The following is a 22,506-nucleotide window of genomic DNA, read 5'->3' as shown; positions in this document are numbered from 1 at the left end:
ACTTGCGACCATGAAGTCTTTGCACACAGGGTCTTAACCACAGGCGGTCTTAACCACTGAGCCACTCCACCCCTAGATGTTAGAGCTGTCAACTTGGGTTCATGCATGTTCTAGCAGCACTGTAAATTACTATTGATCTTAATAATGAAAACTGTACCATTATCGGACATTAAAAAAAATTATGGGTCATTATGTTCGAACTTGAATTTTGGATTGTGTGCTCTAATACTTATGCACAATACTAATATGTTACTCTTAAGTGTTACGACCAGGCCTAGGGGAAAACCTGATCACAATATGAATAATGAGACTCCCTCTTCTCAACTCCCAAGAAACCACCAGCAACAAGGCAAAGCAAACCATTTTAAAGGTTTATTAAAAATCAAGCACAACATGTCTGCTGGCAGTCTGGCTGTGAGTGATTTGAGGAAGTCCCCTGCAGCTGGGATGTTCAGGCCTCTTATTCAGATTCCTTCCAGGCAGGACCAATCAGCTCCCAGCATCCACCTAGACTGAATCACACACATGTCATTCACTCACACATACACACCTGCAACCCATCTCACACTCACATGCAGACACATACACACAGGGAACAAGCAGTCACGACCCTGGGTCGTAACATAAGTAACAAGTGATTTTCAGCCGTCCTGAATCTGCACTGTGTAGGTTGTTTTAAACCTTAGGTATTTCCTGTCTACATTGTCCTTCAATGATAATCTGTGACTCTTCGATCTTGTGGGTCAGAGGTCAGCGGTGTAAACAGAGTGCCATAGGTGCTGCATAGACCACACAATCAGTGATTGCTGACAGTTAAAGTTGTACATGTGACCTGTCAGGAAATGAAGAGAAACACATTATTTTCATTTAGAGTCAGAATCATAAATGATAGATGTAATTACCACTCCCTCCTCATCCCGTGGTTATCATTATCATAACTGTTGCTGCAAAGAGCATTTTTACAAAATGGTAAATATGCTGTTCCATTCTGCAATATTTATTTCTGAATGTAATGCAAATATTATTTTTGTGCGATGAGATTCCTTCTATAATTAATGCAGAGATGTGTGTAGAGACAGTCATGCTGGGCAAAGTGAACCACAACATGTTTCCTGTGAAGAAACAAAATGTGTCTTTCACTTAGTTGCTTGAGTTGGAATCCTTAGATTTGAGCAAATGAATTGCAATATAGCGAGAGTCAATCACACTGAGATGCGTCCTATGTCCAGATGTATCAGAAATTGAGGACCGCTTCATGTAAATATTGGCAGTTCTCTTCTCTGTCTTTGCGTGTGGAACAGACAAAAACTGGCTGTGTATGTGAACCGGCCCATGGTTTGTGTAGTGAACATTTTTATATATTTGTATATATTCAACCTCAATCCTCAGAATTCTCTCTTTAAATCCTGATCACTTTTTTCTTTTTATTGTTACAAGGTATTTTCACATGCTGTCTGTATACAGTTGTCAGGCAACAATCAGTGATCAACAATGTACATGGGTGCATGAATGCTGGAATAGTAACACACACACACACACACCAGTCATACGGACCAGATTAAGGGTCATTGTTAAGCTGAGTCTGGTCGGTGTGTGCATGTGCGTTTTTGTGTCTGTGTGTGTGATCTAAACCCTTTAGCTGAGTTCTAAAGTAGCTTAGCAGGTCGCATTTCCTTATCCAGGCTGCAGTGGATCAGTTGTTGTTTACATGAGCGATGGATTGCTGTGCTCACAGTCACATTCAGGGCGTTTCGGATGTTTCCTGGCACTTTGAAGACCACATTTAAAGGTGGATTACTGGATGTGAAGCTGCAAACACGGAATGTGGCTCTGGCTGTCAAATTCTGAAGCCTCTCTCCTACCATGATCTTGCCTATGTGATTGACCATGTTTGCATCTGCTGAGAGATACAAGTTAAGTTTCCCTGAGGGCAGCAGGATGGCCGGACGTGAGTTTGTAGGGAGGGGGCTGAAGGCTGCTCTCGGTGGGCGTCCAGGAACCCCTCCAATCAAGAGAGGGAGCTTGGTGAGTTGAACAGAACAGTGGCAAATGTAGGCTGATTGGGTAACTCATTATGAATGGGCTTATGACGGTGCCTGGCTCAGTTGCTAATTGGTTGTCCAGACATACAATGAGTGAGAAGTAGTAGACGTGAACCATCCAGTCAGTCAATAATCTGCTCGACACTATGTTTTCATGTTTGACTGTTTAAAAAACGTATTTTTTTTGGTTTTTAATATTTAGACAGATGTCACAGGTCAAACTAGACAGAGCAGTAAGTCAGGGATCAGTGATGACAGGTTAATTGTGTGTTAACTGTTCCGATAAACGGGGCTTATTTTTCCTTTTCATGATGATACAAATATTAGTGTATTAAATTGATGAAATAAAATGTTTTTGTACAGTAATGCATAACATTATGAGCACTTCCTGACAAGATTTACAGTAGTGTTGTTGTTTTAGCAATGCTATAAAGACCATATACAACGCCACCAAAAAAAACAGGACATTTTCAGAAAGTGTTTAGTGCCCTTAATAATTAATGTTATTATCACCTGTGTTTATCCTACTATGACAAAGATCTATTATGCCATGTTTATTCAAGACTTGCTTGAAAATTACATACACATGTTGGAATTAAGTCATCGACAGTTTGCTAATATATGAGAGACCAAGATTAACTTTAAAATAACACCATTCCACTCAAAATACCAAGATTTGACAGACACAACAACGTCATAATTTTGCATCAATTTCAAAATGAAAATCAGCCAAGTGGATGCTTAAGGTCTGTCTCAAAGTATTTTATCAAAGCAGTTACACAGATATTTATGCCATGACTTTTGTAAAGTGCCTGATTAGGAGTGTTTTATTTTTCAACATGGCAGTGATCCGGCACACTGCAGGTAATGTAGGGAAATCAACTGATAAAACACTGATATGTGTGCTGGACTAACCTCCACAGTGTCAAGACCTGAATATCATTTAGGCTGACAGAGAAATAAAGACAAAGAAGCTGAAAAAAAACAGTTACAATTCATCAGAATTATTAATTGGAAGTAAATCTAGTCTTAACAAGATTGTGTCAAAGGAGCTAATTTAATACATACTTTTACTTTTTGGATTTCATTTTGTTTTGATTAATTTTAATATGCATATATTCTGCATTTTATACCTGTGTCTTAATAAAGAGACTGAAAAATATGTATCCTCATTTAAACTTTGCTAAAACAACAGAGCAAGTGGTGACCTGATAACCAGTTTTTTTTATGCACTAAATTAAAAAATAGTGCATTATTCCAAAAGAAATTAACATTTTATAATCTTGACTAAACTAACACACAACTAACAAACAGACTCAAGTAAAAACACAACCTCTTTGCTGGAGGCTATGTAGGTCTTGGTTTATGTATCTGCCAACAACAAGCTACGTACAGTGACAGTATCCACAGCAGCTACACAATTCTGTGCTTGAGCACAGAAGCCTCTATGCTTTGATGTGGTGAAGTTGAGTCTCAGCTGAGTAACAGTAAATGGATAAGCCCCGTAACAACAACACTTTTTTGATTATACTGATAAATTGGTGAACTCAGATGTGCAAAAAGCCACTTTTAACCTCAGAATCTGTTTGAAGCTGTGCAGCAGCTGGTTGTGGCTTTTTTAAGGCACAAATGAATTTTGCAATTCTGTATGCATTTTCTCATCTAACTCTCAGGAACAAAAAGCCTTCTCCAAAATGCTTTAATGAATGAGGAATGAGATATTTCTTTTAACATGTTTTGTTTGTTTTAAAAACCGATGGTTTTGAATGTCACCTGCTCTGGTATGTGTCAAAGGGCAATTGTTTGTCTGATCTTACGTCTGTAGTCAAGGGAACAAAGTCTTTAAAGTGAAACTGGCACTTAATAGTTTATTACCAGTGCTACCAACTTTAAAGAACCATGGGAAAATGCCTGTTAAAGAAGTTGTTAGTCTTTAAATCTTCAGAAAATCTGTGTTCGTTGTCTTTTACTGCTCAACATTCCTTGTGTTTTTCTTCTACATGTCCCTCTTTGACTATGACTTTTCAGTGGCAACTGATTCTCATGCTCATATCTTTCTCTGTCATTGTCATGTCATTTTTGAGTTTGATTGATTTTCTCCTCTTTTCATGTTCTCCTCTAAAAACCTTTCTCTTCATCGGTGTTGATGTGTAGATCTTTCAGGTGCAGAAGGTAGGCCTACTCTTCTTCTTTTTCATCTCAGACTAGCGGTAGACCTCGATATATTGGTTTTGTTTCATGTATTTAATATTTAATTTATACATTATTGTTACTGATATTACTGTATATAATGGACAGCAGCGCAGACATAAAATGTAGTTTGGAAACATAGACCATACCACTTCATTATTTGTTACCGTTTAACAGTCATCAGATGTAGGAAAAAAATAAAATCTATGAAATATATGACAAAAAATTGGCATCAATTATCCTAAAAATCCGCATTGGCCACAGAAAAACCCATATCGGTTGACCTCTAGCTCAGATAATATTTAATTTAAGCTTGGTGATGGAATAATTCCAGGCATGTGGATCCCATTTTGTCAAATAAAATAATGGACGTCGGTTAGCTCTCCTCTGTTTTCTGAACTGTATTTTTCCTGCCGTCATTTCCTGTCTCATTTTAGAAATATTATGGCCTGAATACCAAATTAGATGACCGTGTGGACAACAGATGGGGAGATATTGAACAATGGATGGTACAGTTTCTGTTTTGTGTACATAATGGTGTGCATGTGTTTTCTTGCCCTGCACATGTTTTTTTTCTCGTTGGTTTTTTATAGTTTGCGCAGTCTGCTTATGATTTCCAGATCATTCTTGTTAAGCCTTTTTAGAGAAGAACAGCTTATAATGAATCAAAGCTCGGCCATTAAAGATAATCCCATTGAAAACAGTGGGCTGCCTGTTGGGCTTTGAATCAGCATGACCATCTGCCCAAATGGTGTGAGACTGCATGGGATTTGCTATGTTGAATTTGCCACTTTAATGACGTGAAGTGATTTATCATGCATCAGGAGAGATGAAACACAACAGTGAGGATAACTGGTGTGCAACTAATTTGACTAACATGGTGTTGGTGATGTGTTTTTGACTAATATAATTCTCTTGCTCTGTTGGAGGTGACAACAGAGTTTTTGAGTTTGTACAGTACTGACATGTTGTGTTAGGCCATGTTCCCACCAAGTGGAATGGTACGGTTTGATAGAGCATGGTACATATTGTTTTTGTGTTTCTATTGTGAATAATACCAAAATAACCAGCCCCAACTGTTATCCTTTCCGTGCAGTACCACTGTAAAAGGGTGCGGTACAGCTGTGTTTTCTGACAGCTGTCAGCGATTCAGAGTTTATGCTCAGTGACATGGGTCTCTTACTCAATATGTTTACATGATATTAGAAAAAAACCAAAATGATTAATTTTGTTAGTCTGACCAGAACTGGACTTTGAAAGTAAATGTTCTTAAATTGTACTAAATCCAATTTTTCAACGTTTAGCTAACTCAATCAGATAATGTTTTTTGGAGTCAAGGTACTGCTTGATTTATGCCAGAGTCAGAATCAAGCTATCCTGTGCTCGTGCCACAGTTCCCACCCCTGCTTATTCCTGGAGAGAGTAGGACTAGCTAGTACACAGAAGAATGAAACAACAATGGTAAAGACAATTGTAAAATTCAGCCTAGGGGACTAATGAAACTGATTTTATGCTCAAACAGCTTTAATAATTTAATATTTCTAAGTTCATGTATGGTAGGAAGACAGTTGACATCCTAACAACTACCCACCTGCTGGAAACTGCCTAATACCAAGTCTGTCACACATTTCATTCAATAAATTGATTCTCCATAAGTGCTCGTATACTTGGACAAGGATACAAGCTCATAAGGTAATGTAGGGAGAAGGTAGGGGAATGCTAACGTCAGCAATTGGCAGAATATTAGTCAAAACATGACTGAAAAAAATATACTATACCGAAACCCTGAACATTCCACTGTGGTGAAAGCACGTCGGTTTTTCAGCTCTGTGACATTCATTAACTCTGTTCTGGCTAATGTTTGTTTTTGCTGTGAAGGAACACAGTGTTTGCTGTGTGACGCACATACGTAAGCCCCGGAAGCTAAATTACAAACACAGTGGAAATAATATTAACTATATTTTATTATCAGAAGAAAATAACAGATTCTGCTTGTAAGATTCAATCAACATTATCTGACAGTTATAGAGGATGAGGCAGAGCAAGCGTTTCAGAATTTCCACAAGTTTTTAATTTCCTTTATGGGCAGTAGATGACTATTAAAAGGTCCAGTATGTAACATTTAAGAGGTATACTTAATTTAAAAAGTGCATAAACACATGTATATTGTATGTACATGTATATGTCACCAGTTGATTTGTACATATTGCACAAATATGTAAAATATACTCTAAATTTAAAAGTTTAAAGTTTACACTTCGTTTGACTGTCATGAGCCTAAATTGAAATTGGAAACAAACAGATTTTTAGAGGTTTAACATTGGTTTGGCATAGAATGTCATGTGACTGCCTGGACTGGACTACCCCAAAAGTTTTTTTCAAGTGTTGGTTATCTTCTTCATCCATCTGTCTCATTGATCTTTGACATCTTTCTCCTCCTTTACTCTCTGCATCCCCTCTTTTCTTCACCTATCTCCACCCCCCTCATCCAGGAGGATAGTGAGAGATACTCACGTTCTTCACAGATACACATGGTTTGTAGCCTTCCCTCTTGTTCCCATCTCCTCATGCCTTTCTTGTGTATTGTAATCTGCTTAATGTCTTGGGGGAAAGAAAACAGTGATCAAGTAATAACCCTTTGTGAGATCCAGTTTGTTTGTCTAAAACAAATTCTAAGGAAACATATACAGTTTATTCTCAGTTCTGAAATAGTTGCTGTCACAGAAAAGTAATTTAAGTAGAAGCAACAGACCATAATCACATGTTCTCTGTTATTATTTGATCAAATTAGTTGTTCTTGTTTGAATTTGTTGTTTATAAAAACAAACTGTCCTAAATTAACTAATTAACTGTCTGTATATTTAGCCATTTTTTTCCTTCCATTTGAAAAAGATAACTGTTTAATGATGACAAATTCTATAACAAATGTTTCATTTGTTATAATAAAAAAACAAAAAACTTGTCTAACAACACTCACAGCAATGCTTTAAAAGAAATGGTAATTCAGATATGTGTTGACGATTTTTTTTTAATCACTACTGTTGTTTGTTTTTACATTAAAGCTAATTTGTAACTTACTAATTGTTGCTATTTCACCTTTAAACATCTTTTTTTTGTACTTGCCAAGAGCAGTCTCCAGAAATGGAAACATTAATACTACTTCGACTTGTGACCACTGCTCTCCTAGATGCTCTTGCTGTTTTAAATGCAATAGAATTTTTATTGTGGTATTGATGTAACCTTTGACTGTCCCAAAAGACACTAAAACTGTATTATTACAATTTCTTTCCATTTAAATATTATATGGCAGCAACGCAAAGGACTTGGAGATTAATTACTTTAGAATACCTCTTATTATAATTCACTGTTATTGTTGACTGACTTCACACATTGCATCCAGTTTCAAAACCCTAACCATCCTTTTCAATGTGTTGCTCTCTCACACAGCTCTCAGACGACGATGAGCGGATGTCAGTGGGAAGCCGTGGAAGTGTCAGGGTCAGTATCACTCAAACAGCACATGTAATGAAAATTCCAAAACTCCCTTTTCTTTTCCCTCGGCATGAACAAGATCCTATTCCTTTTGATTTTCAAAGAGTAGGCATCTTCCTTTTACACCTTTATGGGTGTGTAGGTTGTGTGTCTGCTCACTGTTGAGTGTGAGTTGCAGTTGTTGGTGATGGTGCTGTTGTGTTTTTGCACAGTCGGATCTTGATGCAGTCGGTGCTTATGGTGGAGGGGTAAGAGCTGACGTTCTGTGAACTAGTTTTTAACCCCTCTGCTTTATGGATTGTTGTGAATAAATCATTCTTTGTTTAATAGATATATTAGCTTCCATAATACAAAGTATGTCTGTGTGTTACATATGTTTGTAACATGTGATTTTAACCCTTCTGTTACGGTATGCGTTTGGCATGCATACTTCTCATTACCATAACTCCTAGACTGTTTGCGATATTTAGAAAATGAAAAACTATGGATTGGCGACCTGTCTAGGGTGTACCCTGCCTTTCGTCCTATCTGCTAGGAGGGCTGTAAACTCCTAGTCGACTGGTCGATTTATTAGTCTATGCATTCTAACCCGATCAAAATTCTGATTGGTCGATTTTTTTCTTTTGCCTTGTTAATTTCACACAGTCTATGGTTAATTTCATCAGGAGGAAAGTACTAATGGGGGTGTTTTCAGAGCACCCATGTTTCACTGGTAACAGCGTGTCTTCAAAGAACACACCCATTGTTTTCACTATTTTGGATTAGCCCAACCCACTAAAGACGGACAACGTCCACGTTCTTCAACGTCCGGTGGTTTTATTTAATTTTGAGCTTTTCATTTTAGGCTACATTCGGTCCTCTAACATCCATGTCAAAGACAACGGCAGTGTGGCATTATTGGCGCACCTGCCCACAACAACGGCAGCATCCCCCAGTCTATTTGTGTCTCAGCTTTGCGCACATATACTTTTCTTTATGGTGGTCCTCAGTACTTCCGCAGAACGAGCATCCAATCACAGACGAGATTTACACATGCGTTTGTGACGTCAGCTTCTCAGTACTGTAATTCCTAAATGGTTGAATAACGGCCAGATATTAAACGTGAAAGTTACAGCCATGAAATCAAAATAAATCCAGATGCCTGTAATGTGATTGTAAAGGGACTTTAATTAAAGGTAAGGTAGGGAGGATTTATTGGCATTTATTATAAATCATTTTCAAATAGCCTTTCAGCCTTTGCTAGATCTGTCCTGTCAAAATCAGCTTTGACCAATCACAGGGCAGTTTAGACAGAGAGTGGGCGTTCCTATTGGCTTCTAACAACAACTGTTCCGCACATAAGTTCCTTCGGTGGACAGATCACTGTTCCAACCTTAGCAAAACGTCCTCTATCACATAGAAACTCGGCAATAAATGAGTTTCAGAGATGGAGCGATTGCCAAGAATCATCTGTTCTGGAACAAACCAGTGTGTCTGTCTCAGGACAGACGGCTATGATCCCTTATATGATCTTTAAATAGAAACAGTCTATAAATGTAGATGAACCTGATTAGACATCATGTTGGGTCATGCATGGCTTTTTTGCTGCTGACCTTGGGTTTCAGTTAGATTAAATTTGAAGCTGACTAAGGACACTGGGTTATAGGTTTCCAAACAAAACACAGTTAGTACTATTTTAGGGTATGTTATGTCTTTAAATGTTCAGTGCTGTTTTCTTAATGCCACATGAATGTGGTTAAATTATTTGGCTCACTCAGTTTATTCGACAAATCAGCTTGTTTTGTCTTGTTTAAATCATTTTAATGACCTTGACCTTTACCAGCGTGAACTGTGATGAGTCCATTGTGCATGTGGATGCATTGTGTGTTGCCTAGGTTTTCTTGATTAATATGTGTGCTTTGCAAACGGTAATAAATATGAAATGCGTCTCTTGCTTTTACAGAAGGGCTGAATGATATTGGAAAAAATTACATCGCAATATTATGTATTTCTGCAATTTATATATTCTGAAATTAAATCTTCTAGAATGATTGATTGAGGTGATTGTGAAGAGGAGCGTGTCTTCATAGATACTAATAAACAACAATAAAAATGTAAAAATATGATTTGTGTAAACAATTTTGTTTACCTTAATTTACAAGGGACAGTGGAGCTTAAAATTAAAGAAGCTTCACAATCACATTAAACAATTAACATGAGTGATAAAACATGTTAATTAATGTTTTTAAATTTGCCACCAAATGTTTTTCCTGTTGTTTATTTTTAAGTTGTGTTTGTCTGTAATTGGTCTGTATTTATATAGCACTTTTCTAGCCTTGTTGACCACTCTAAGCTGTTTTACACTACAGTTTTTGCCATTCGCTCATTCACACCCATTCACTCACACATTCATACAACTTATCTATGTGTGCAGCGCTATTTATGTTTTCTATCACACAGCTTTCATACCCATTCACAGCCATCAGAACCAATGTGGGGTTAAGTGTCTTGCCCAATGACCTATCAGCATATAGACAAGCAGAGGCCAGAATCAAACACACAACCTTCCATTTGAAAGGTGATGGTGTTTGAGGTGCTTTTGTTGTGAAAGTGAAAATGATATGTGGATTCTTGCATATGGTTACCACTTTGTCACTCATGTAATTCATGTGACGCTCGTATTGGTTTAAATAGAACCTTAATGATCGGAAGGACTTATCTTGTTGAATTTTGATAAATCAAGTGAGAACTGTGCATGTGTTTTTGAATGTAGAATTAGAAAAAAAGTTGTAGCATGACACCTTGCGTAACATTGCACGTCCCTGTAATGTAACTATTGCACATCGTGATGACAATGCTTATTGTTCAGCCCCGTTTTGGAGTGGGAAAAGCTTGATGTACATAGCTTATCTTTATCTTTACCCCTCATTGTTCTCTTCTCTGTATTCACTCGAAGGGTGCCTCTCATAAGAAGTCAAAGAAAAAGAAGAAACATAAGCACAAAGACAAAGATGTATGTAAAAGCTCAAACTGCACAAATGGCCTCCACATTAAATGGCCTTAGTGTTTCTCACCGGTGTTCTTTATTCACAGAGGAATGGCTATGATGATAACTACAGTGTCATATCCAGCAGGGTTAGTAGCTGCGTGCACAGCTGTAGGAATGATGATTTGTTGATTGCACGATTCTTCCTAATTAGAGAGGTAAAGTAAAGCACATGCTGCATGCCATCACTCACGACTCTCCTGTGTCTCTCCTGCCGTTAGAGCTCCAGACTCAGTGATGAAAGCAGAGTGTCTCGCTCGTCCAGGCTAGACCTAACGGTGTGTGATGGTTTCTGAACTATATCACTGAACTTCCTTATCTTCATTCGTCGGAACTAGTTTTAGGTTTCATGTCTGTCTAATGAGGAAAATGTAACTGATCTGTTGACACAAATGATTTGTTTGTGTTGTTATTGAGCTTGTGTTTCTGTAGCTGGTTTGCCCATTGCAGTGAATTACTAATTGGAAACGCTGGACCCAGTATATAAATATGCTACATTTGGTGTTGGACAATATGGCCAAAAACATTGTCATGATAACATTTTTTCATTTTAGGTAGTATCAATTATTATCACAATAAATGCGAGATAGATAAACTTTTTATCAGCATTAAAAGTTTAACAGAGTTAAACGGATAAACCTTTCGCAAATCTGAGGTAAAACTTTGAAAGTCATTGTTATAATTCAAAGTTCAAGATATAATATTTTGTGCTGTGCATAAACCTATCAATATAGATTGAACCTCTGTTATGTTGTCATTAAAGAAAAAGATATCATGCTATATATTATATTATTTCCCAGCCATAGCTGCATTTAAATTGAGTTGTTTACTGTGTCTATGAGAAGCGAACTCCCCTGTCCTATTCACGTCACAAAAAAATGAAAAATGAAAGCTCTGAGTTCAGGATGTCCTTCACACAACTTTCCAGGTCATAAAAAATATCCTAATTTTCTTGTTAAAACGTCAAAAGTTCCATTAGAATACGTAATCTTACTCGTCTGTTTTCATGGTCTGATTCCATACGAGATTATGACAGCACTTATTTTGGTCTTTCGTGCTGGCATTCAGTTTTGCATTTGGCACCTTTTATGGCAAACATGCAGAGAACAGCCCCAAACCCGCCACGATGTGTAGTGAATTTCTAGTTACCTGGCAACTGTGATGGTTTGATTGATTATAGCTACTAGCCATATAGAAACAGAAAAGGGTTCTGCATTTAACTGCTCTGGATTTGCACAAAACTGAATTTATTAAAAAATTAGTAGAATGTTGGTTAAGCATGAATAATGTTAGTGCCTTTTTCATATATAAATATTTAAATGAACTGAACCTCATTTAGAAAAGCCTTTGTAGCTTGTAAATACAAATTTTTCTGGTCACGCTTGGTTTTATGTCAAACAAACCAAGTCAAATCAAGTAATTGTCCAAATACTGACATGGACTGTATGCAGCTGGGTGCTGTGGATTTGATGTTATTACCTGTGCTCCTCATACTCCCAGAGCTCCTTACTGACTGATGACAGCCGAGCATCTCGTGCCTCCAGATCAGACCTGCAGCCGGTGGGTGGTACTGCACTGCACTGCACAGCAACCTGTCCACATTTTCTCTGAACACAATGGCCTGTGGTGTGCTAAATTTGTGAATGATGCTTTTCATTGTGGCATGTAATGGTTTCTAACCCAGGTGTCCTGTGTTATACAAAAGAATATACTGTACGTATGTGCTATATTAAGTTTGTTGTCGACAAACTTTCTGTTAATTGACCTTCTGCTGACACTTTCAGTAATTCAGTAATTTCAAAGACGTTTGTGTTGACGACTCAGAGAAGCTTGTTTGTGCATTGAAATTGTACAATTTCATTAATTTATTCGTTTGGTTGTGTTTATAGATGTAATGATATGAAAATTTCATATCACGGTTATTGTGACCAAAGTTATCACGGTTATCAATATTATTGCGGTATTGTAAGATGTGTTCAAAATGTTCAAAAAGTACTGAACACAAACACTGAAATCTTTTAACAAAGTTTTATTTAAAAAAAATATATTTTATATTATATGATGATTATTATTATTAATTATCATTTGACTGACTGACTGACACGTGCGCGCGCACACACACACAGGTCCTCACTCTGTGTCGGCTAATAATTAGCAGCGGTCGTACACAGCATAAAAATAAAATAAAAAAAACACAGAAACAAACACATTTTGGTCTGCTACGGTACGTGTCGTCTGCCCAATAACATGTATTTTTACAGAAGTAACGTTAGGTAGCACTTAACTTAGGTTTGTTTTATTGAGGAAATGGGAACATTTTACAGACAAACCACTATTCCGAAATCCCGTTTTTGTTGACTTACATTACACTCGCTGAAAAGTTGTGGGTGGTGTTCACGGAGATGGCTCATCAAAGTGTTACCCCCCTTCGCTGAGTTTTTTTTTTTTGCATTTTCTGCACAAGGGTTGATTGTCTCCAATTATTTTACCGTCAACATCCTTTAAAAATACAAAATATGCCCAGACTTCTGATCTTGTTTTTTTACTGCGGGGGAAAATCTCTGGAGCGCAGGTGGCTTCAGCCGTGTTGTCACAGGACAGACAGTGGAAACTGCGCATGCGCGCCCGCTTCTGAGCGAGTGCCGTTCAGGTCCTCCTGCTTCTCCAGGAAATGAGCAGTATCACTGAGTTTTTCGGTAATCAGTTGCGGTAATCAATCACGGTTTTAACGATAATTAAAATTTGAAGCGGTAGTACTAACCGTCGGGACTTTTACCGCGGGTTATCGTCATACCGGTAATCGTTACATCCCTAGTTGTGTTAAATTTGTGTGCAAATGTGCGTTTGTGATTATGCTGAATATTGACACATTTTCACTTGCACTGCATTGCTTTTCACTGATGACTGAAAGTAGCACCGTCTTGTGAAGAGCGAGGTGACTTTGTGATATGGATGTTTTGAACGTACCATTCTCCTGTTCCTATTCCCTGCTTCTCTGTGCTCATCGCTCTTGCTTCCCTCTCCTCCTTTCAGACCTCTTTTACTTCCTCTGACTTGTACAATGGTCTGTCTACCTCCAGAAACCATGGTTCCACTTACAATGGTTACCAGGTCTGTATATGACAATACCACATGAACACACACTTTCTTATGTACAGCTTACTGCAGTGTGCCCCGTGTTGAGAAACCAGAGGTGACACACAGGCTGGCATGCAGAGACCGAAGAGTTGACTTATTTTATCCTCTTAAAAAAAGTCCACCTAATAGAAGTGAACACTAGCGTTATGTTCACCACTTCATCTCCCCATTAGACGGCCATAATTCTGAAGTTTTTGTTGCTTTGTAAACCACTCACTCTCCCACAGTAAGGTCTATAAAGAAAATGTGTGATTTTTACATTAAAGCACACAGCAGTTGCCTCTATTAGTAAGTTAAAATATGTTTCAGTGTGATTTCAGTGTTTGAAATAATTATCTCCAATTTGAAAAAGTCACTTCCCAAATAGAACTCCATGCTTCTACTAAGCGCCTGTCTGACTGCCTGTGTCACAGGTTCTAGTTGCAAGGGGTGTCAACACCTCAGTCAGTGCTGAGTGATTCAGTACATTATACAACCACACATAATAAGAACATATCCCTAACCCTATTCATTCACCCATTGTCTTATTTCTTGCAAATGTCTCACTTTATCCTACTGTCCTATAGTTCTACAGGTCACTCAGTCAGATCAGCCAGCAGCTGTATAATAGGGTTGGTTCCGTTTGTTTCCAGCTTAGTAACTTCCACTCACTGTGAAGTGACATGTATAATTCCTCTGTCACATCGGTGTGTTTATGAGCACATAAAATGTTTGTTTTACAAACTAAGGATCTGATGGTTATGTTAAAGCTGAGAGCTTCATCACTGCATGTTACTGCACAGCTCAGCTCACCAATAAATGTGTCAGTTTAGAGTGAATCAGGCACTGAATGTGTTTTTACACCATTGAGAAGAAAAGCATGTACTAGAATGGGCATCAGAGAAATGGCATCATATGTTTACGGCAGTGTGTGTGATGTCACATGTGTAGAACTATGAAGACAGTCTGTGCAGTGGATCACGGCGACTCACTGGCTCCAGCTCCCATGTAAGATTTAGTTGGTAATGCAGCTCTGGGAGTGTTCAATGTGTTTTTTGTGAACTAATTGAATGGGTGTGTGTCTAACATTGTAGTCTGAGAATGTTTTTGTCTAGTTCTCACTTGAGCAGGAGGAACCTTCCCTGAATTGTGATTATGAAATTACTTATGAAATAACTGCCAAATAGGAAATATAATAAAGCTGCTGTCAGTAAAACCCTTTAAATATAATGCATGTCAAAGTTTCATATTCTGACAACTGCCACTGTTCAACCACTGGTCAAAAAAACCCACCAGTACCTAGCAAGTATTTACAAGTTGAGTTTTACAGTGTAGTGGTGGAGTCTCCTCCATTCTGTATCTTTTCCAGTGTGGCATCATGATGTGCACCATTGAAGCAGTGATCTAAAATCATTCATTTGCTACTGAGGTTTGAACAAGCACTGAAGTGAGAGCGATGAAAGTGTTACCAATGTGACATTGCTCTTCATGGTCCTGCCATGGTTGTAAATGGCAGAATTCAACCTTCACTACAACTCATTGGAGGGAAAAATAGAAAAGATGAAAGATATTTTAGTGGCAACTCCACACAGAGGCAGTCCTCTCTGCTTGTGAGGTTAGGCTGTTAGTTGGTGAATAAATGCCCACCCCTCCCCCAGCAAACGTGATGATGAAGCGACTGTTCAAATGTGGTTCTAAATGCATGACGGGAATAGTGACTTACATTGTGGTATCTAACACATCTCACCATAGTGCTTTTGCTGCCTCTTGTGTTCATCTAAGTGTGTGCAGTCTTGCATGCGTTTGGCTCCTGGTGTGTACACATTGATGACAATTTGTTTCCTCTGCAGCCTTTAGAGTACACTAGTTATCGCAGTTCCGGCTCCAGAGCCTCTAGTAGGGCCAGTTCAGCCCGCGCCAGTCCAGTGGTGAGACTTCACTGCCCAGACACCCTGTCACACACTCTGTAGTTTAACATGGTTCTATATGCACAGTAGAATGACAAGGCTATATATCAAGTTAACTTTATGTAGCATATTTTATATGACAAGCATAAGACCCAATGTACTTCACAATAAGAATCAACAGTACACAGTATATACAGTGTTACGGCTATGCAAGTTTAAAAACAAATAAATACCAATAGAAATTAATATATTTGAATAGAAGAGCACCTTTTAATTGCACGCTGATCAAAATGTGTGAAAAAGATACGTCTTTTTAACAGAACATTTTTTCTTTATTTGGTTAAATATATTGTATTGTTCTCCAAGTTCTTAACATTAACTTTACCAACTGCACAAATTGCAGTATGAGGTGCGACATTTGGAAATTAGGATAGATAAACCCCAAATTTATGTTTTTATTTGAATATACAACATGATCATACACTGTGTGTACCAAATGGTTTAAAAAAGATCAGTTGGTGTTTCCCAAGTATGAAAATGGGGATGTCCTCAAATGTCTTGTTTTGTACACAAACCAAAATATGCAGTTTACTGTTGTAGAGGAAAAAAAACATATTTATATATGAGAGGCTAAAATCACAAAACTGTTTTTTATTTATAAAAAAAATGATCTAAATGATGAAGCAATAACAAAAATTGTTCTATTAATTGATTGTTAAAGCGTTTATCTGTGTTTTTCTTACATGAAGTACTTTCAGCTAGATCTTTCATTGATAAAACAGAGATATGTAATTTTGTTATATTGGGTAAATTAGACAATGAATGGCCTAATGCAGAGTTCAAGATTCAAATTATCTTTATCATCCCTAAGGGGCAATTTGGTTTACAGGTAGAGGTAATTCCGTGCTTTTCCACCATCCCTGCACACCTTCACGATACACTGCAGTGGATTTGTTTAAAAGAAAGTGACTAATGCCAACAGGTTCTGTAAGAGCGGATTTCACAAACCAAAAATGAAAAAAAATTGTATATGCATGGTGCTGACATTAACACTGCAAAGCTTTTGATTAAAATGCTGTATGTAAAAAAAAAAAAAAGCACATCAGCATTAGCATCAACTTGGGTTTCAAAGTACAGCTTGTTATCAGTCACAGTGCCACAGGAGAGAGAGGACAGAGGACATTTTTACTAAAATCAATATGTTAATATTTATAAAATTATTTCTCTACTGTCTCATCTTCATATGTATGTATAGATTTGTTAAACATGATCTTTCCAACTTGCTGATATGACCTGTATTCAGTATTTGGCTTCTTTGCTGTTGTGTTCTGCCCCCTGCTGGTGGATGTAGGACAACTGCAGCTCTGTTGCCAGTTTTTTGAGGTGTACAGCCAGTAGCAGTGGCCTCACACGGGACCTGGACGATGTCACTATACCTGACTTTCCAGATGTGAGCTGATTTTGCATCCATGTGATGGACAGGCCGTGCTTGTTTTGTTGTCGCCTGTGTTTTTTGCCACTCGTCCCCCCTTCCTTTTTGTACAGTATGTTGACTGTGGAGGCTTCCAGTTTGACAAACCACTGAATGATTTTTCATGTATGTTACAGAGACAGCATGATGTTTGCTGTGTTTTTAGTACATGGTGTGTTGTGAAATGAACTACAGATAGATTTATTGATTGCCACATAACTAATATTTGCCTGGTGTTCCACATCACGTCACAAGTTGATTTGTTCATTAGTAGAAAGTGCACCTGGGGTGTTGTTTTATATTGTACTTTTTTCATGAAAGATCAAGGTAAGTGTGGTTTTCTCTGTCACCCTCTGATTATTCTGACACATTTTTCTTTCTTGTTTTTTGAACAGGTGGAGGACAGAGATTATCTTGAGAAGGTGAGTAACTACATCACTAAATGTCACAAATTTTAGTGATTTCAGATTATGTACAGTTTTATTGTGTTACAGCTAAATAACAAATTAATAAATATTTGTCCTCTCTGTTCAGGGATCCCGAGCAGCATCTTCCTTAACTGCAGCAACACTCACCTCTTTAGGTGGGACATCCTCGCGGAGAGGAAGTGGAGAGACGGCTTTAGCTGTAGACGCTGAGACCTCCATACGAGAAATAAAGGTAACACTGATTAGACGGAAGTGTCCTCTTTTGACATTGCTGCAATTCAGTGTGTGTTTATTCTTAAAGGTTTATAATAAAACTGTGTGACAAATTAGATAAATGAGAATCATTGGCTTGTCGTGTTTTAATGTACAGAACATATTTTGTATTGACCAGGATCCAGAGTCTTTTAAGATTCTAAGAACAGAGAATCAGAAACTGTCCTCATTTAAATGTCAGCGATTAAACCACAGAACTACAGTTGACACTATAAATATACTATAGACTTCAGTAGTTGAAAAATCTTCCTCTGTGTGTTATGTTCATGCCATTTTCTCTGCAATACTCTCTCTGTTACTGTGATCATTGATCAATCCCCAGGCAAACGCCGCTTCACCTTTTCTGACTCTTTTACACTGTGCTTCTCTGCTCACGCTGCTGCTGCTGCTGCTGCTGCTGCTGCTTCTGCTGCTGCTGCACTCTTCATCAGGAGATTCATGAACTGAAGGATCAGATTCAAGATGTGGAGACCAAGTACACACAAAACCTAAAAGAAGCCAAGGTATCAGCCTCTCACAGGTTGCTGCTGCTAACTTGCACTTGTTGCCGTGATGATTATCATTTTTTTGAGACCATCGTCCACCACATATCAGTTAACAGACTGATAATGTGCTGATTCCGTATTGAAACAGAAATCAATGCATGTTTTTATTATCCTAACTGTGAATATTGAAATCCAAATCATTACAAAGGCATGGTATTTAATGTTAAAACTGATCCCCGTGTTCTTTTCAAATATTAACTCATTCTAAACTCAATGACTAATATTGACACTGAAATCCTGTGAGTGAAGATGCAAACTGGCAAAGTTACGTATGCATGTAGCTGTCCTTCATTTTCTGTGTATGCTGCGTTTGTATGTGTCAGCCTTCATGTCTGTACTTACATTTTCACTGAACATAATTTTAAGCATAAGTTTGGAGGTCAGTTATTTAATGCACTCTTAGTGTGACGTGATTAACAAATGTATGTTTTGGACTAAATGAATTAAAATATTTTGGAACATCACATCGTCAACTTCATGCATTAGATGTGGACCTGTCATAAGCGAAACTTTGCAAAAATATTGATAATCAGCAAATGTTTATATAATTTGAGCATTTTTTTTTTCTTTTGTTTAGAGCTGAAACGATTAATCGATTATTAATGGGCAACCAAATTAATCGACAACTATTTTGATAATCGATTAATTGGTTTGAAGCTTTTTTCATGATTAAAACAAGATTTGTTTAAGCTTCCCAAATGTGAATATTTTCTTAATTTCTTTGATCTGGATAACAAAGAAATCATTAAAAGTGAATCATTTTGGTTTGTGGACAAAACAAGACATTTTAGAACATCATCATTTCCAGGTTTGACGAACACCGATCAACATTTTTTAAGGTTTTCTGATATTTTATGGACCGAACGATTAATCGAGAAAATAATCGATAGATTAATTGATTATGAAAATAATCGTTAGTTGCAGCTCTACTTTTGTTATTGTCAAAATGTTTTGTATTATTAGATGGAAGGTAAATAAAAAAATAATTGCCATCATATGTCAACCATCAGCTGGACTGATTTCTTAAGATCAACATAAAAAAAAATGCTATTGACCAGCTTCTACTGTGCGCTACAGTCTTGCTTAATATCTCACATTCATTTTATGTCCTGCCATCAGGATAGATTGACAGAAATGGAGGAGAAGTATCGTAAAGCCATGGTGTCCAACGCCCAGCTGGACAACGAGAAAAACAACCTGATGTACCAGGTGGACACACTCAAGGACTCACTCATGGAACTGGAGGAGCTGCTCTCTGAGTCCCGCAGACAATACGAGGAGAAGGTCAAGGTACAGGAGACAGGATGATAGTTGGAGTATTTTCTCAATGTGAACTTTTCTGTTCTGCAGAAGCCTACAAATACTTTCTTACCAAATTATTTTTAAGTGGCCACAATGAAACAGTTCTTTCTTTTTCTAAAACAATATATGAAAGTGATTTTTGTGTGTGTGATTATATGAGGGCGTGACACTATGCCGCATTTCCACCGGCTCTACTCTCCTCCGCATGGTTTAAGTAGCGTTTCTAATAGCATAGTACCTGGTACCAGGTACTATTTTTAGTATCTGCTCGGGCGAGGCGTGCACGTGTGTCGTGTATAAAACAAAGTCACTGCAGTTTCACTCAGCCGTGCAGTGACAGTACTTTTTTGTAGTGGAGATGCAACCTAATCGCGTCACGCTGTGCTGAGACAAGGTGAGTAGAGCTGGTGGAAATACGCCAATAGTCGGCACCCTGCACTGAGAGTCTTGAGACATGGAGAAAATGTGGGGTTTTTGTTGATCCTCTGTAAGTTCAAATGTGCTATATTGCGAGTTTGGTCCTTGAAACCTTTCATTTGTATTTACTCAAGTGACTCAAACTTAATAACGAGGCAGCAGGAGACTAGCAGCTCCTGGTGTTTTTTTACAATGATCCCTGGATTTTGGTGCGAGAGATTGAGCAGTTTACAGTTGAAAAGGGCTGGTCAACAGTGAGATCAGAAGCAATCATATTCTTAAAATATCATAGGTTCTTTGGCTAAAAAATATTTTTTCCTTGTGTACTATTTTCAGTGAGAGCAAGCCTCTAGGGCTGTCTTTCCATTATGATATAGTTTGGTTTGGTACAGTATGGAATGGTAAAGCCCTGCATTACCTCGACTTTGCAAGTGTTGCATAATGCTTTTCGCGTATCTTCTATTGACACCCTGAAAAATCGCCCACACCGCTGACATTCTCTCTCCTCAACACACACACACACACACACACACACGCACATCTGCGATTGCGTCACGGACACTGTCCCCTTCCCGACACACATACACAAACAGCAATTAGACGGGTATAAACATCGGCTGTTAAAATCGGCGCAGTTTTACTCATTGAACCGATGCCGATATGTTAAAAAATGACGCACATCGGCCGATAGCAATATTAATGTCGATATATCGTGCATCCCTAGTATATTCACTTCTTTTTAAACACCAGAGAATAAATGAATTGGAAGGTAAAGCTGACAACAGACCCATCACACATGATTGGTATCACATAGTGATTAAACCACGGTAGAGCTCACTTCATATTGTTAATCCATCCCCTAAATCAATGGTTCTCAAACTTTTTCTGTTGGGCCTTTTCTGTTTACTTGACACAATGTGTCAAGTATTTATTGAATCAATATAAGAAGAAACATTTCACTTTTCTTTCAATAATCTGTTGTGCAAATAACATTTTTGCTTTTGCATTTTTGCTTTTGCACATTTCATATGCTTTTGCATATGAAATGTGCAATAGTGTAATTTTTTAAACAATAAATACATTTGGATAACAAAGAATACTTAACCAATATCAATAATTTGCTGTGCAAATACATTTTTTTTTGTTTTAGCAATACAAATGATGTCCCCTGCTAATGTTTTGAGACACAACACACAGAGAGGTCTTTGTTGGCATTTTCTCATCTTAGGTTTATCCAAACCTTGTCACCAGTGTAGATTTTGTTGTGGTACGTCACTTAAATAAGTCCGGGTTACAGCGAGACCAAAAGTTCCGCCTGCTAAACTTTAGTTAGGACTTTAAAAAAAAGGCTGCCCTAAATGATGACTCTTTAGTTAATGACACATCACATTTGTGTTTTGTGTGTGTGTGACATCAATGCTTAAATTGAATTATCTGTTCCCCACAGGAATTCGATAGAGAGAAACACACTCACGGTGTCCTTCAGTTCCAGTTCAATGAAATGAAAGAGACACTAAAACAAAGTGAAGAGCTGCTAAATGTGAGTATTTGTGCCCCAGTTGTGAATAATTGTAACTGAAGCAGAAGAGTGCAGACAGTGAGAATTCTCAGTGATCAAAAAGGAAGAATCATGACTTGTCACTTTGACACGCCAAATCCTGGTTTACCTTTCACCGCCTTTTTTTTCTTTTCACCCATTGTACTTATAACCTCACACTCCTTCTCTTGTATTTCTTTCTCTTCCCCTCAAGCTATGTTTTCATTTCTTGTTATTTAGGAGATCCATCAGCTGCGTATGAAACAGGAGGGTTTTGTTAGAGAAATATCTGACCTGCAGGAGACGGTGGAGTGGAAGGATAAAAAAATTGGGGTACGACACGTACCAGCGGTCCTGACGTTTATTGACATCATCACATTGAGCATTTACCCTTACTGCCTTGAACTGAATATCTCCTTTGCATGTCAGTTAACACACTCTTTTCCTTTTACTTCACAAACCCGTTCCTCTTCGGCATTCTGCTTCCCTGCTCAGGCCTTAGAGCGGCAGAAAGAATACTCAGATGCTATCCGAACTGAGCGAGATGAGCTCAGAGAGGAGGTGGTGACGCTCAAAGACATTCTGAAGGTACACAGTCAGTGTGTCACGTCCATTAAACTCCCAAACAGCCAGATGTGTTTAGTTTAGGGAATATGAATCTATAAAGTGAAAATAGAGTTTTTAATAAAGTTAAAATGGCATTTAATGTTACTGGGTTATTGTTACAAGGGCAAATAATTATGTCGTACTCTGCACGTAA

General features: G+C 37.9%; 1 protein-coding gene across 2 annotated transcripts in view; it reads left to right on the top strand.

The window, feature by feature from the left end:
- lrrfip1a (leucine rich repeat (in FLII) interacting protein 1a) overlaps positions 1-22,506 on the top strand; it is a 59,736-nt gene that overhangs the window by 25,599 nt on the left and 11,631 nt on the right. For both annotated transcript variants that reach the window (XM_044018347.1, XM_044018346.1), the window contains exons 3-22: positions 4,197-4,214; positions 4,670-4,741; positions 6,725-6,766; positions 7,680-7,730; positions 7,937-7,972; positions 10,660-10,716; positions 10,797-10,838; positions 10,971-11,027; positions 12,250-12,309; positions 13,783-13,860; positions 14,818-14,874; positions 15,717-15,794; positions 17,125-17,223; positions 17,640-17,666; positions 17,779-17,904; positions 18,377-18,448; positions 19,610-19,780; positions 21,657-21,749; positions 21,987-22,079; positions 22,242-22,334. In XM_044018347.1, the coding sequence (XP_043874282.1) occupies positions 4,197-4,214; positions 4,670-4,741; positions 6,725-6,766; positions 7,680-7,730; positions 7,937-7,972; positions 10,660-10,716; positions 10,797-10,838; positions 10,971-11,027; positions 12,250-12,309; positions 13,783-13,860; positions 14,818-14,874; positions 15,717-15,794; positions 17,125-17,223; positions 17,640-17,666; positions 17,779-17,904; positions 18,377-18,448; positions 19,610-19,780; positions 21,657-21,749; positions 21,987-22,079; positions 22,242-22,334 (1,422 nt within the window). The remainder of the gene's footprint in view (positions 1-4,196; positions 4,215-4,669; positions 4,742-6,724; positions 6,767-7,679; positions 7,731-7,936; positions 7,973-10,659; positions 10,717-10,796; positions 10,839-10,970; positions 11,028-12,249; positions 12,310-13,782; positions 13,861-14,817; positions 14,875-15,716; positions 15,795-17,124; positions 17,224-17,639; positions 17,667-17,778; positions 17,905-18,376; positions 18,449-19,609; positions 19,781-21,656; positions 21,750-21,986; positions 22,080-22,241; positions 22,335-22,506) is intronic.

Source organism: Solea senegalensis, linkage group LG2 (genome assembly GCF_019176455.1).
Source record: "Solea senegalensis isolate Sse05_10M linkage group LG2, IFAPA_SoseM_1, whole genome shotgun sequence".
Classification (NCBI taxonomy): domain Eukaryota; kingdom Metazoa; phylum Chordata; class Actinopteri; order Pleuronectiformes; family Soleidae; genus Solea; species Solea senegalensis.
Note: the sequence above shows the minus strand (reverse complement) of the source record. Positions and strands in the feature narration are given on the sequence as shown.